Source organism: Stigmatopora nigra, chromosome 4 (assembly GCF_051989575.1).
Source record: "Stigmatopora nigra isolate UIUO_SnigA chromosome 4, RoL_Snig_1.1, whole genome shotgun sequence".
Classification (NCBI taxonomy): Eukaryota; Metazoa; Chordata; class Actinopteri; order Syngnathiformes; family Syngnathidae; genus Stigmatopora; species Stigmatopora nigra.
In genome coordinates this window covers 15,568,615-15,582,191 of record NC_135511.1, presented here as the reverse complement: position 1 = coordinate 15,582,191, position 13,577 = coordinate 15,568,615, and the positions used below count along the sequence as shown (strand labels likewise).

General features: G+C 37.0%; 1 protein-coding gene across 2 annotated transcripts in view; it reads left to right on the top strand.

The window, feature by feature from the left end:
- The window catches only part of LOC144195859 (leucine-rich repeat transmembrane neuronal protein 4), a 48,020-nt gene extending 42,318 nt beyond the window's left edge, over positions 1–5,702 (top strand). The window contains exon 4 of one of the 2 annotated variants that reach the window (XM_077715712.1): positions 4,640–5,702. In XM_077715712.1, coding sequence (XP_077571838.1) covers positions 4,640–4,810 — 171 coding nt within the window. In that variant the 3' untranslated portion in view covers positions 4,811–5,702. The remainder of the gene's footprint in view (positions 1–4,639) is intronic. The other variant, XM_077715713.1, reaches the window with a different exon arrangement.
- The last annotated feature ends 7,875 nt before the right edge of the window (positions 5,703–13,577 follow it).

The window sequence follows — 13,577 nt, the reverse complement described above, 5'->3', positions numbered from 1 at the left end:
CTGAGTAAACATCTAACGCTATCAATGGTGGCCATTAAGTTACATTTTTATGGTAAAAAATAAACAGGTCTGTCCCCTGTGAGATCTAATTGGCCTGAACCTGGTCCTCCAACTGGGGTCCTGGGCTCAAATCCAGGTCAGTCCACATGTGTGGAGTTTCCATGTTCTCCCTGGGCCTCCATGGGTTTCCCTTGGGTACTCTAGTATCCTCCCAAATTCCAAAAACATGCATAATAGGCTGATTGGACACTCTAAATTGCCCCTAGTTATGATTGGCTGTCCTTTGTCGCCTTGTGTTCTGTGATTGGTTGGCCACTGATTCAGCTGGGATAGGCTCCAGCACCCTAATGAGGATAATGTGGTTCCGAAAATGATTTGAGATCAATTTTAAGAGAAGACAAGATTCAGTTGTCTGTGGGAGAAAGTGCAAAGTGATCAAGTAAAGATGTAAACGGTAAAATGTGAATTGGACATGTTCCGCCTTCGGAAAGGCTCGAAGAAATCAAGTGTCAAGAGATCATTGAATATGAAGTACACTCACACTTTAATAGCATTTGGCTGCGTGACTGACGATACCTCTGTACTGCATTTGCCGGCCCCCGCGCGAACCCTCAACTTTTTTCATCCGTGTCATTGAGGCGCTCGGAACAGGCTCCATGTTTGAAATGGAATTTTCTTTCTTTTTTTTTTCATAATCACTCCAGAAAAATATCATGGTGCTTTTCCATGCGGAGAATTGAACAAAGAAACCAAGTTTTGCTTCAAAGTGCTGCAGTTGGGCTTTTCTGCTTTCTGTCAGGGAGAGTTTTTGTGATTACTGTATTTTTACGACTATAAGGCGCAATGCATGTAAAGGCGCACCGTCAATGAATGAGACATTTTTTTTTTTCCATATATAAGGCACACTGCATTATAAGGCGTCATGTCTATTTTGGAGAAAATTTAAGACTTAAGTGCGCCTTATAGTTGTGAAAATACAGTAGTATTGATGAATATAAGTACTTTGAGTTTATTGCAAGCTATTGCTTAATTTAAATCTGTTTTTTAGGGATGTCTTCATCACATATTTTTTTGCATGTCATCTGATTTTATGGATTTGTACATACCTAGGAATTATAAAAAAAATAGCACATTTTTTTTCTCCCCAATTTGAACATTGAAGACTCAGGAGACATTTTTTTCTGCAAAAACATGAACATCAGTTGTGCAGCAACAAAAAAAGGTTTTGAACAAATGACCTTAAAATATTTGGTTCTTATAAATAAGATCTCTTGATTGGGATTTTCCTGACTTTGACATTTTGACAGTAGTACGTATAGTCATACTGTATATGTATTTTTTGCAGTATAGCTCAGGATTTTTTAGTTGTTTGTAGCCCTTAACTCTTCCACTGACCTCAAAATGTAAAGTTTGACATTGTGTAATCAGGTTTCTCTACTATGGACGGCCATAGGCGTCCAATTTAATGTGACTGGAGGGTTGCCAGATGACATAAAGTTAGTCAGTTCTTAGCCAAGTACAGTTTTTGGGCGATTTGCTTCGATCCAACGCACTTAAATCGACTTCTCCGCTTCAATCCCAACTTTCCTTCTTCCATTCATTGGATAAAACATGACCACAATGTCCCCTTTCCTCAAAATGTTTCTACAAAGAAAGCCCAGATAAAGATACACACACACAGACACTCGCCTTACTTTACATGACCATGTTTACTTTTCATTACTTCTCCCGAGAAGGTTTGTTCAAAGTTCAAGCGTCGACAGAAAGGACTTTCCAGCTAATCTTCCAATTTAAGTAGCGGGCAAACAAAAGCGCAGATTGGACTGCTGACGCCGTCCAGAATCTTGACCAACAACCAACCGGGAGAATCAAATTAGTTTGCTGTAAATCCGTCTCGGGCTTGAGCAAATATTCTAAGGCGGAATATTTAATAATTCTTAAATAACCCTCAGTACAATAATGACAACGAGTTATGATTTTTCCATGAAGAGGCTTTTGAAAATGGCCTCTCGAGATATAACGTTGGGAACAAAGAACAAACAATATCATGGATATGCAATCATTCATCACTCTCCATGATAAGAAACGCGGCAATTTAATAACTGAGTGACTGACCCCCATAATGCATTGCTTCCAAGGAGATTTCTTAAAATGACGTGTTATGTTCTCGTGTGTGTGCTTGTGTAATTGTTATTACGATAAGCTGCTTGTTATCTTTTTCTTCGTTGTTTTGTGATGTGCTTGGGTTTGTGTAGTACTCTGTGTGTGTTTTGTGTTGTACTTGTACACAAATGCCTGAAAATGAATTCAGATATTCAGTACTGAAAAAGTCTTGGCACTATTTGATGTTTTTCCCAAATAGTATAATGACTGTATTTTCACGACTATAAGGCGCACTTAAAAGTCTTAAATTTTCTCCAAAATAGACAGTGCGCCTTATAATCCAGTGCGCCTTATATATGGAAAAAAACTGAAAACCAAAAACGAAAGACCACCACAGACGGATATTAAAAAAACACAAATGCCTGAACTGAAACAATACTGTTAAATATGCAGATCAGCCATCTTAGTTTACAAAATCTTCCATCATATAGCTCCTCCCCCACTGCAAGATTTTATACAAAAAAAATCCAAAACATCAACGATGGCTGGCTCTAGAGGTGACTGTAAAGTAGTGAGTGCTTCATAACTGGAAGTCAATAGCAATTACCGTATTTTCATGACTATAAGGCGCACATAAAAGTCTTAAATTTTCTCCAAAATAGACAGTGCGCCTTATAATCCAGTGCGCCTTATATATGGGAAAATGTCATTCGTTGAAGGTGCGCCTTATAATGCGGTGCGCCTTATAGTCATGAAAATACGGTACTTAAAAAGTCAATGGGTATTTTTAATAAATACCACATTGGGTACTACTGTGAATACCTTACATATATTTTGGCTGGTAGTGAATGAGTTAAATGTACGCCAAATGTGAAAATAATGTGGATTCACATTCATCAATTGTTGTAAAAACCAAAGTGATGACTGTGAAAAAGGTCATTACATCAACAAATAGTGGCCGTGAGACTTTTTCAGAATATATTTTACTCGACTGTGTAAGCTGTTGTTTACTCTGCAGGGAAGTTAAAATTAATTTGTATAGGTCATTGGAGGATCGGGGGACATTTTTTTGTCCCCACCTGCAAACTTAAATCAAGAAAATGATAGTAAATAAGTCTATTTACTCATCCCAAAACGAAATAATTTACATACTTAGCGTATTTTCAGGACTATAAGTCGCTTTTTCATAGCTATGACTAATACTCAAGTGTGGCAAATATATATTTTTTTTCTCTTTCTGACCACTAAACCATTTTATTAGCTTACAATTTTTCAAAAAGTCTAAATGTTAATTTAGCAAGTAACTATTTAGCCTGTTTTTCTCCCATTTACCTATTTTTACTCAAATAAAAAACGTATATATTCCACTGCAAATTTTATTTTTCCATTTTTCAATTTGCATTATTTGGCTAGTGCGACTTATAGTCCAGAAAATACGACATACATGCAATTTCTGATTCAATTAACTCAAAATCCGCCAAAAAACAAATCTTAAAATATGATAAATATTAAAAATATATACTTAGCTAGCATATACTCCATAGGAAAAAGCTAGTTAACCATATACACCCACAAAATTTAATATACAATTAGGTCAAATGTTACCATTGACCTATTTAAGCCACAGATAGTTTTGAGCTAATATGTAGCAGAAAACCAGAAAAATTAAGGTTCTTTTCCCAAATTTTGAGGCGCAATTCCGGAATACCGCTTTTACCCAGGTGGTCTTTGCCATTCATTTGAATCCAACCTGACCCGCAGGTAACTATTTAGCCTGTTTTTCTCCCATTTACCTATTTTTACTCAAATAAAAATCTTATATATTCCACTGCAACTTTTATTTTTCCATTTTTCAATTTGCATTATTTGGCTAGTGCGACTTATAGTCCAAAAAAATACGACATACATGCAATTTCTGATTCAATTAACTCAAAATCCCCAAAAACCAAAAATCTTAAAATATAAGAAATATTTAAAATATCTAAATATCTAACATATAACATAACCAAATATACTCACAAAATTTAATATACAATTAGGTCAAATGTTACCATTGACCTATTTAAGCCACAGATAGTTTTCAGCTAATATGTAGCAGAAAACCAGAAAAATTAATTTTGAGGCGCAATTCCGGAATACCGCTTTTTCCCAGGTGGTCTTTGCCATTCATTTGAATCCAACCTGACCCGCAGGTAAACCAAAATCCCCCCCGCAAAAGAATCAGCTAAGTGCTAATAAGCACTCTCTTCTAAATGGAGCCTTGATTCCATTTAAAAGAGGGCAGAAAAGTACTCGCACTCTCGCTCCAGGCTTTCATCTTGCGTATAAATCATCGCAGTCGAAAGTTGGCGTCGAAGCGCCGCATATTTCAGTTCTCGGGGCGTGCTCCGTATCGCTAGCCAAGACTGCATTAACAGCAGCCAAGCCAGCCAATTTTAAATATATTCTTTGAGCGGATCAAATGTGGAAACGGGAGGCTTTTTTTTGACGGATTTAAAAAGCTTACATTCTTTTCTTTATTTATTTTTTTCTCTAGGTTCCCCCGCAGTTACGATCCCTGACGTACAGTTGCGAGCCGGCCGTGCTGGACTACTGCCGCGCTCACCTGCACGTCAAGATGGATCCCCGCTTTCCAGAGATGGAAGGCCAGGAGACTGTTCGTCCCCAGGACTGTTCGCCGCTGCCAGTGAGCGGCGCTCACTATTAACCAGTCAGACATCTTTTTTTTTGCGGAAAAAACTGTGTGGAAGGACGGCGCCACTAGGGAGGAAAAAAACCCAAACATTCAATTTTCCGCAGAGTATCCAGGGTATGACGAAGATGAAATATTTCTCCGTGGAAATACAGTAAGAAGACCGCCATCCATCCTATTGATTGACATGTTTCTGACCCACGGAAATTTCCGTGTCCTCAATTAGCCCAGGAAGGCCGAACAGCGTTTTTTTTTTTTTACTTGGTTTCGCTTCACTTGTCGCCAAGTATTAGAGGGAATACTTCGACCATTTGTTAATCCTATTAAATGATGGGTATTTTGCTCATCGAGTTCTTCTGCTGTGTCAGGTAAAGACAGTAAATAAGGAGGAAAAAAAACTAGGAAGAAATGGTGGCCATTAAGGGTTTTTTGCTGCTTTTTTTTTTCTTCTTGAGATATTATCGCTATTATTATGCTGCCAGTCGGATGGATGTCCCTGTACAATTTTCATTTGTGCTCAACTAACCACTCGAATGAATATATAAGCGTCAAAAGTGCTACAGTTTCAGCCACATGACATTTCTGGGAAATAGTATACAGATTTTTTGATTTTTTTTTTCATGATTTGTGATGTCTGTTGCATTATAATTAACTGCAAAGAGACATGAGCAAAGTAAAAAAAATACATATATATATATGCATATATATAAAAGTGTAAGTACAGGCCTTGTCTCAATTGACCACTCACTTATTGAGCCATCTTTTCATCATTTTTAGGCACTCCTGTATAAAAATATGTTTATTTTTCCTCCCCAAGGTGTATTCTTATGGTGTGCTTACATTACTACATGCGTGAACTTTTTACAGGATGTTACATATTATATGGAAAATAAATGGTGGTAAATCACTTGTTTTGTGTTATTCCTCATGATCCATGACCTTTAGTTTGAAATCAGCGGCAAGTGGTTAGCGCCTCACAGTGCTGGGGTCCGGGGTTTGATCACAGGTGAGTGCTTTCTGGACTTGTGTGGGTTTTCTCTGCGTATTTTGGTAGGTTATATGTATGCTAAATTGTCCATAGGTGTGTCTGTCGGCGTGAATGGTTGTCTGTCTCCTTGCTCCGTGTGATTGGCTGGCCACCCAGGACTTCCCCTGCCTGTTGGCTGGAATTGGCTCCAGCACCCCCTGCGACCTTTGTGAGCAATGTACTCTTCAACATGCGTAATTGTGCACGGCTCACACATTCTCAGCGCACAAGAAAATGTATGCAGTGCTTAAAAATGTCATTAATAATATGTAATGCTGTACCTCATCATATTTGATTAATTTGACCAATGTTGTTTTCTCACAGTAGTTGTAGTAGTATGTTTATTCTATGTAATATTTTTGATTATTAACGGTTTTTAAATTAATAATATTAATTTTCTGTTCAGTTTGATATCGTCTCTCAGTGAGCGACAGAGGTGCCAATCAGATGACGTCACTGGTGCAGGTTCGCTCGCCAACATTGGTTAACACTAACATAGTGAAACGAGCGAGAAGCGACAAAAAAGACAAGATAAAAACGAAAAATATGCTTCTTTTAAGATGGATCGGCTGTCGGAGGATATGCAAATATAATAAAAAGTGGTGCAGCTTGGTAAGACCTTTTCTTTTACAAGTGGGAAAGTTTTATTCTGTAAAACATGCAGCCAATGTGAGTTTTCCGTACAACTTCAAGTACATAATGAAGCCAAAACTTAAACAAGGGTCAATCGGCACCTTTTGCGATAGGGTCGCAGATGTGAGAAGCTAAAGATCTCACAACTTGTGGGTATTTATGCTAAATATCGGTCCAGATTGTGATGTTTAGTTTAATGAATCGTATCAAAACCGCATCCAGGAATCATCCAGAAGACGCTCATTTGGAACACCTGAGGCTAATAAAGTCAAGCTGACGAAGCCATCAACCTGGACAAAGTGTATATTTACAAACATTTGACGGGTGACAAGAACATACGTGAAAAATAAGGTAAGATTTAATTCAGACATTTTTAAGTGTTATAATTATTGATATCAACAAGTGTATGCGGTCCGGTGGATACTGGACAGCACGTCGGGCTCACAGTTCTAGGGTCGTAGGTTCGATTCCAGGTCGGTCCTTACTGCGTGACGTTTACATTTTTTTTGGCTCTAAATTGTCCCCATTTATAAATATTTGTCTTCTTGTTGTCTCCTGTAATTGGCTGTCCAAAAATTCAGGGTGTATGTAGCCCATCTGCTGGGATAGGCTCCAGCACCCCTCCGTGATCCTTGCGAGGATAAGCGGTACGGTAAGTGAATGAGTAATATAACAGTTGTTTGCGTATTGGATGCTGAGAAACATTTAATGTGTAATTGATGAATAATAATTAAAAGTGATGAAAAAAAGTGGAACGTGGTAATTATCCAAAGAATAAGAAGCAAACATGAGTTGAATATTTATTATTTGTATTATATGATGTTAATATAAGCTGTGGGAGGATTTTAGCAATGGTGAATCTTTTGTTTTGAAGATTTGCAATGGCCGTTTTTCTTTAGGAAGAAGTCTGTGAAAAAGATGGATACTCTGCATCCAATAAATTAGGAGAATGGTGTCATTTTATTTGGCCTTTCGACAAACACAAGCAAGGAATTGGATTGTGTACAAGGCTGATTTACTACCAGAGCCGTACTAGTTAACAGGCTTCAGTTCATTGACTAAACTGGGTTTTACTCATTACATTACTGCCAGCGCCATAGGGATAGTTTGATTAGACTCCAAGCTAATTTTGTTGCAGGCTCCCCACATTACTCCCAAATGAATTCATAAGAAAATGTGTATCATTTCAAGCAAAGGTCAACTGAAAGTGGTCAATTTTTCATTGCTTTTTTTTAGTCTATTTTTCCAATTTGGGTTTACCTTGGGGCATTTTGTTGGAAAATACCATTGATTAAGAGCAGAGTTTGGCTCTCAGTTCTTTTTTGTTTATTACAATTTAAAGTTTATCTACTTGGTTGTAGTATTCAGGATCTACCAGTAGGGATTTTTTAATGTTTTTTTGTTGTACCGTATTTTCGAGACTATAAGGCGCACTTAAAAGTCTTAAATTTTCTCCAAAATAGACAGTGCGCCTTATAATCCAGTGCGCCTTATATATGGGAAAAACAGAAAACCAAAAACGAAAAACCACCACTGTAGGATATTAAAAAAACACAAACGCCTGAACTGAAACAATACTGTTAAATATGCAGATGCCATCTTAGTTTACAAAATCTTCCAACATATAGCTCCTCCCCCACTGCAAGATTTTATACAAAAAAATCCAAAACATCAACAATGGCTGGCTCCAGAGGTGACTGTGTAGTTCATAGCTGGAAGTCAATAGCAATTACCGTATTTTCACCACTATAAGGCGCACTTAAAAGTATTAAATTTTCTCCAAAATAGACAGTGCGCCTTATAGAGCAGTGCGCCTTATATATGGAAAAAATGTAATTCGTTGAGGGTGCTCCTTATAATGTGGTGCGCCTTATAGTCGTGAAAATACCGTGAATGAAAGTCTCGCTGCTTGCTTTAAAACCATAATTGAGGATCTGAGCATTATCTACTAATGGCAAAAGTGGTCTAATACATGAAGGAATCATGCCGTTTGCGGATTTATAGCTGGAAGGCCAGAGCTATAGTCCAACATCCCAGTTTGAGCAGTTTAACGACACTGATAGATTGCACGGCGCACTCTCTCGGGGTGTTCGCAAAAGTGTTGGCGTAGAAATCGAGAATGGCGAAGAGCAGCAGATGCTGCATTGAGACTTATGTGTTTAAATGCAATTATGCAGAAAGGCTGGTGACTCATGATGCTCCAGTCAATAAGCGCTTCTGGAGCCGTTCTGACTTTAACCACAAAATGAGACGTAATCATCTCACACTGCTCCGTTTTAATCAGCTACGGAATGTTTTTAGCCCGGAGTTTGCCTCAAGCAGGTAATGTAGAAAAAAAATTGTACAAGTAATCAAGAGATGCTGATTGTTAAACTAAAACTTTTGCTGAATTTTATCGCATATTAACCGCCTCTGCGTATAAACAGTACCCTTAAAATCGTTTAATTTTACTATTTCTCTCGTATAAGTTGCACCCTGATTCACAATTTTCAACTCCATATTCATGGTTTTAATAGAGTACAAATGTGTTACTTTGGAGGGAAAATCATCGCATGTGGTATTTCTAAGATACTGTATAAATCTGGATGTACATTCCAAAAGGGTGTGGCTTGGACGTAAACCACATGTGTCAAAGTGGCGGCCCGGGGGCCAAATCTGGCGCGCCGCATCATTTTGTGGGGCCTTGGAAAGTAAATAATGAGTGCCGACTTTCTGTTTTAGGATCAAATTAAAATGAAGAATATAGATATATAATACATTTCCTGATTTTCCCCCTTTTATATCAATAACTGTCATTTTTTAACCATTTTTTTCACTTTTTAGTTAAAAAATAATTTTGTAAAATCTAAAAAATATATATAAAAAAGCTAAAATAAACATTGTTTTAGATCTATAAAAAACTCAATATTCAGGGATTTTTAATCCAGTTTTTAAATCCATTTATGAAAAGAAAATCTGAATATTATATCTAAAATAGTCCGGCCCACATGAAATCGACACCCCTGACGCAAACAAATTCAAAAAGGAAGTCAGGTGAGCAATACGACCAGGAAGTGTGTCCGTAGCGGTTTGGTTTGCAAGAGTTTTTTTTCTTCTTTTGGTGCAAGATACATTTTTTTTCTTGAATTTCATTCATAGACTTCAAAATAAATGTTTAGCGTTTATCTTAATATTTTCGTGCATGTCAAGTCTAATTTGTGCGCATATAAGCCGTACCCTTAATTCAGTCATCATTTTTTTAGCGACAAATCCGGCCAATATGCGAGAAAATTGCAGTAAATCCCTCAAGGAGGGTGACGGATCCTGGCACAATATTTGTTTGCTTCTCTTTCCGGTGAGAACCACGGAAAATGGAAGTGTCACAGCATGAGATATTTTAATCTCAAATGTATTGTGTAGATACACTTGGCATGTTATCTATATTGGTCCTTTTTAGTCTGCAGGTTGGCATATCCTCGGGAAGCTGACACAAACTATTTTCCTTCTCGGCGGGGCCGTCAAAGTGACTCAGACATTGTGAACGCTCTTAAAATATAAAGGAAAGTTTTCTCATTCTGCTCCATTGATTTCATCTAATGAACTAATTCTGGGGGAATTTAGGACATCATCAGGGGAGTTCTCGGCAATTGGAAAACTCATAAACACACTATTTTTTTTTGCAACTAGGCGATTGCATACTTGTAGAGAAACTACTATGAAGACCCGAATAATAGTAGGCACTGGAATAATAGTAGGGAGTGGAAAATTCCAAATGAATTAATAATAGTAGGCAATGGAATAATAGTAGGCAGTGGAAAATTATAAAAATAATGAATATTAGTAGGCACGAGATAATTAGTGTCTAAGAATTAAAGCTATGATGGAAGATTTATTATAAAATCATAACAAGGACAATCATTATTATTTTAATCAACAGTTTACTAGTAGCATGAAACAAAATAATATGTTTAAATTCCACAATTAGCTACAAATTAAAGTCATGATGATCGATTACATAGGCTACTGTAAAGAAATCATCAACTTTTCTGTCAGTCCAAATAAATGGCTCAATTCAAACTGTTAAACATCAGTTTAAGATACATAAAGAAATATCATATGAAGCAACAAAGGTCTAGAAGTATACTTAGTAGTGATATTATTTGTGTGTATTATCCAGCCTACTGCTAGCAAGACAACGGATAATTGTGTTGCAAAGTTGTATTACAGTTGCAAATAATTGCTGCAATGAATTGCGTATAACGTAACTCTCGTATATATTAGGCCTACCAATACATTGTAATTATGTATACATTGCAACTCTACTACTGGCAATTGCACGTTCTTACTAGTACTAGTACGTGAGTAAAAACAGCACGTGTGCTTTACACGTAGAAAGTTATTGATATAGAACAATGTTGCTGCTGCATGGACTTAATTGAGGCAAAAATTAATAATCGTAGGCACCCGAATAAGAATCGTAGGCATGCGAAAATTTGAGTTGAAAAAATAATCGTAGGCATATGATTATTCGGGTCTTCATAGTATTCATGTATCACACGTTTTTGGAGGAAATGACAAAAGAGGAAATGTTGAATCTTAGGACACGAACGTAGTGACTAAATTAAGATCGTAAGTTGACATGTAGCTCAAAGTAGACGGTATTTTTTGGCCGGTTGTCAGTCACGGCGTAAAGACTGACAACTAAAACCGCAAACGTCAGATCAGCTTCAGTGAAATAGATCATTCAATTTTAGGATCGAGATCAAGTCGTTTTCATTTCACAATTGTGATGCGTCTTGCTGGTACACAAGGAAGCTTTTTGAAGGTTTATTTCCCTGGAGTGTCACCTTTTTAAGGCCTTCCAGGTATCCCATTTCTAAACGTCTTTCAAATGGCTCGCCAGACATCTGATTTCTCGGTGCCCTTCAAAGTTTTCAAAGCTATTGTTGACGTTTCGATTACGTCTATGAATCAGAGCTCTGTTTGTCTCATTAGACGCAGCCATAGAGATAGACTGTCGTCAAAAGGTCGATAAATGTAGCCGACCAGAAAGTCCAATTAGCACGCCAGTGTCACATCACATTCCCCGACCGGTTTGCATTTTGACTTGCAATAAAAATAGGAAACGCAACATTACCTCCACTTTCATGTTATTATTATTATGACTATGCTAACTATGCTGCTATGTGTTTGGATTCTACTTGTGCAAATATTTAGGACGGTGTCAGAAATTATCCACCATGACGGTTTACTAGCGCGAGTCAATAAACAGAAAGTATTCACGTTTTGAACTAGTTTTCTTTGTTTAAGTCAGTTTTCACTATTATAGTAGACATTTACTCATCAAAATACGATACATTAAAATACAAAATGCTGTTTTTATCATAAAGTGAGGTTTTTATTGGTTTATTTGTAACCAAAAACACAGTTCATGACTACTGTGACGCCACTAAACCGAAACCCAAACAATTTTATGATATTACCGTATTTTCACGACTATAAGGCGCACTTAAAAGTCTTAAATTTTCTCCAAATAGACAGGGCGCCTTATAATCCAGTGTGCTTTATATATGGAAAAAAATTAAAATGTGTCACTCATTGACGGTGCGCCTTAGAATGTGGTGCGCCTTATAGTCGGGAAAATACGGTAATTAAATGCTCCTCCCATATACATTTTTTTTATATTACGGTATTTTCACGACTATAAGGCGCACTTAAAAGTCTTAAATTTTCTCCAAAATAATCAGGGAGCCTTATAATCCAGTGTGTTTTATATATGGGAAAAAATTAAAATGTGTCATTCATTGACGGTGCGCCTAAGAATGTGGTGCGCCTTATAGTCGGGAAAATACGGTAATTAAATGCTCCTCCCACATACATTTTTTTAATATTACCGTATTTTCACGACTATAAGGCGCACTTAAAAGTCTTAAATTTTCTCCAAAATAATCAGGGTGCCTTATAATCCAGTGTGCTTTTATATAAGGAAAAAACATAAAATGTGTCATTCATTGACGGTGCGCCTTATAATGTGGTGCGCCTTATAGTCGGGAAAATACGGTAATTAAATGCTCCTCCCACATATATTTTTTTAATATTACTGTATTTTCACGACTATAAGGCACACTTAAAAGTCTTAAATTTTCTCCAAAATAGACAGGGCGCCTTATAATCCAGTGTGCTTTATACATAGAAAAAAAATTAAAATGTGTCATTCATTGACGGTGCGTCTTATAATGTGATGCGCCTTATAGTCGTGAAAATGCATGAAAAAGCTTTGGTTTTCTGGTAATTGTTATTTTTTTTGGGCTGAACTAAAAAGACCCAGCTTTTTTTCTTTTGAGCCATCATGTGAAAAAAAAACGGGTTAAAAAGTCAAAGGTACTCCAGACCCACATACTCCGTCAAGGACCATGCACTAGCTTAACCGATTCCATTGAGCAGGGGACTTGAAGGGGGACAAAAAGATGATATCTTTTACCTTTCAGGATAGAGATTTTTTTTTTTATCCCAAAGGTATAATAACTTGAAGACAACTGCCCTCATGTCGAGGTGATAAATTCTTCTTGGTAGTCTACATTTTGTTAGAAATATATCATCTATAATAGAAGGATATGCATAGCCTTGCTATTAGCGCACGATCCACACACAAGGACTGAGCTTTCATATTTAAAGGCAAAACAAAGAAATATGTTCCTGGAAATGTGTATAAACTCAGAGAATACAAGAGAAAAGACAGTCAGGCCACTTAAAGCAGGATTAATGATGCACATTTGGTAAGAGTGCAACAAGGCAAGCATTGTTTCTTTTTGATGAGGAATCGGAAATGTCAGTCGGGTCTGTTAGGCGACCAGAGACAGAGCAGTTTCACCCTGCTGTCTCGACTTTCCTGGTGAGGATAATAGACAGTCTCCATAAATCATTCTTTCCATGTTGATGTTCCTTTTAAAGCAGGGGTGTCAGACTCGGGTTGGTTCGCGGGCCGTGTTAACGTCAACTTGATTTCATGTGGGCCGGACAGTTTTAGATATGATATTTAGATTTTTTTTTTTATAAATGGATTAAAAGAACTGGATTAAAAGCCCTGTATATTCAGTTTTTTATAGATCTGAAACAAAGTTTATTTTAGATTTTTTTAAATAT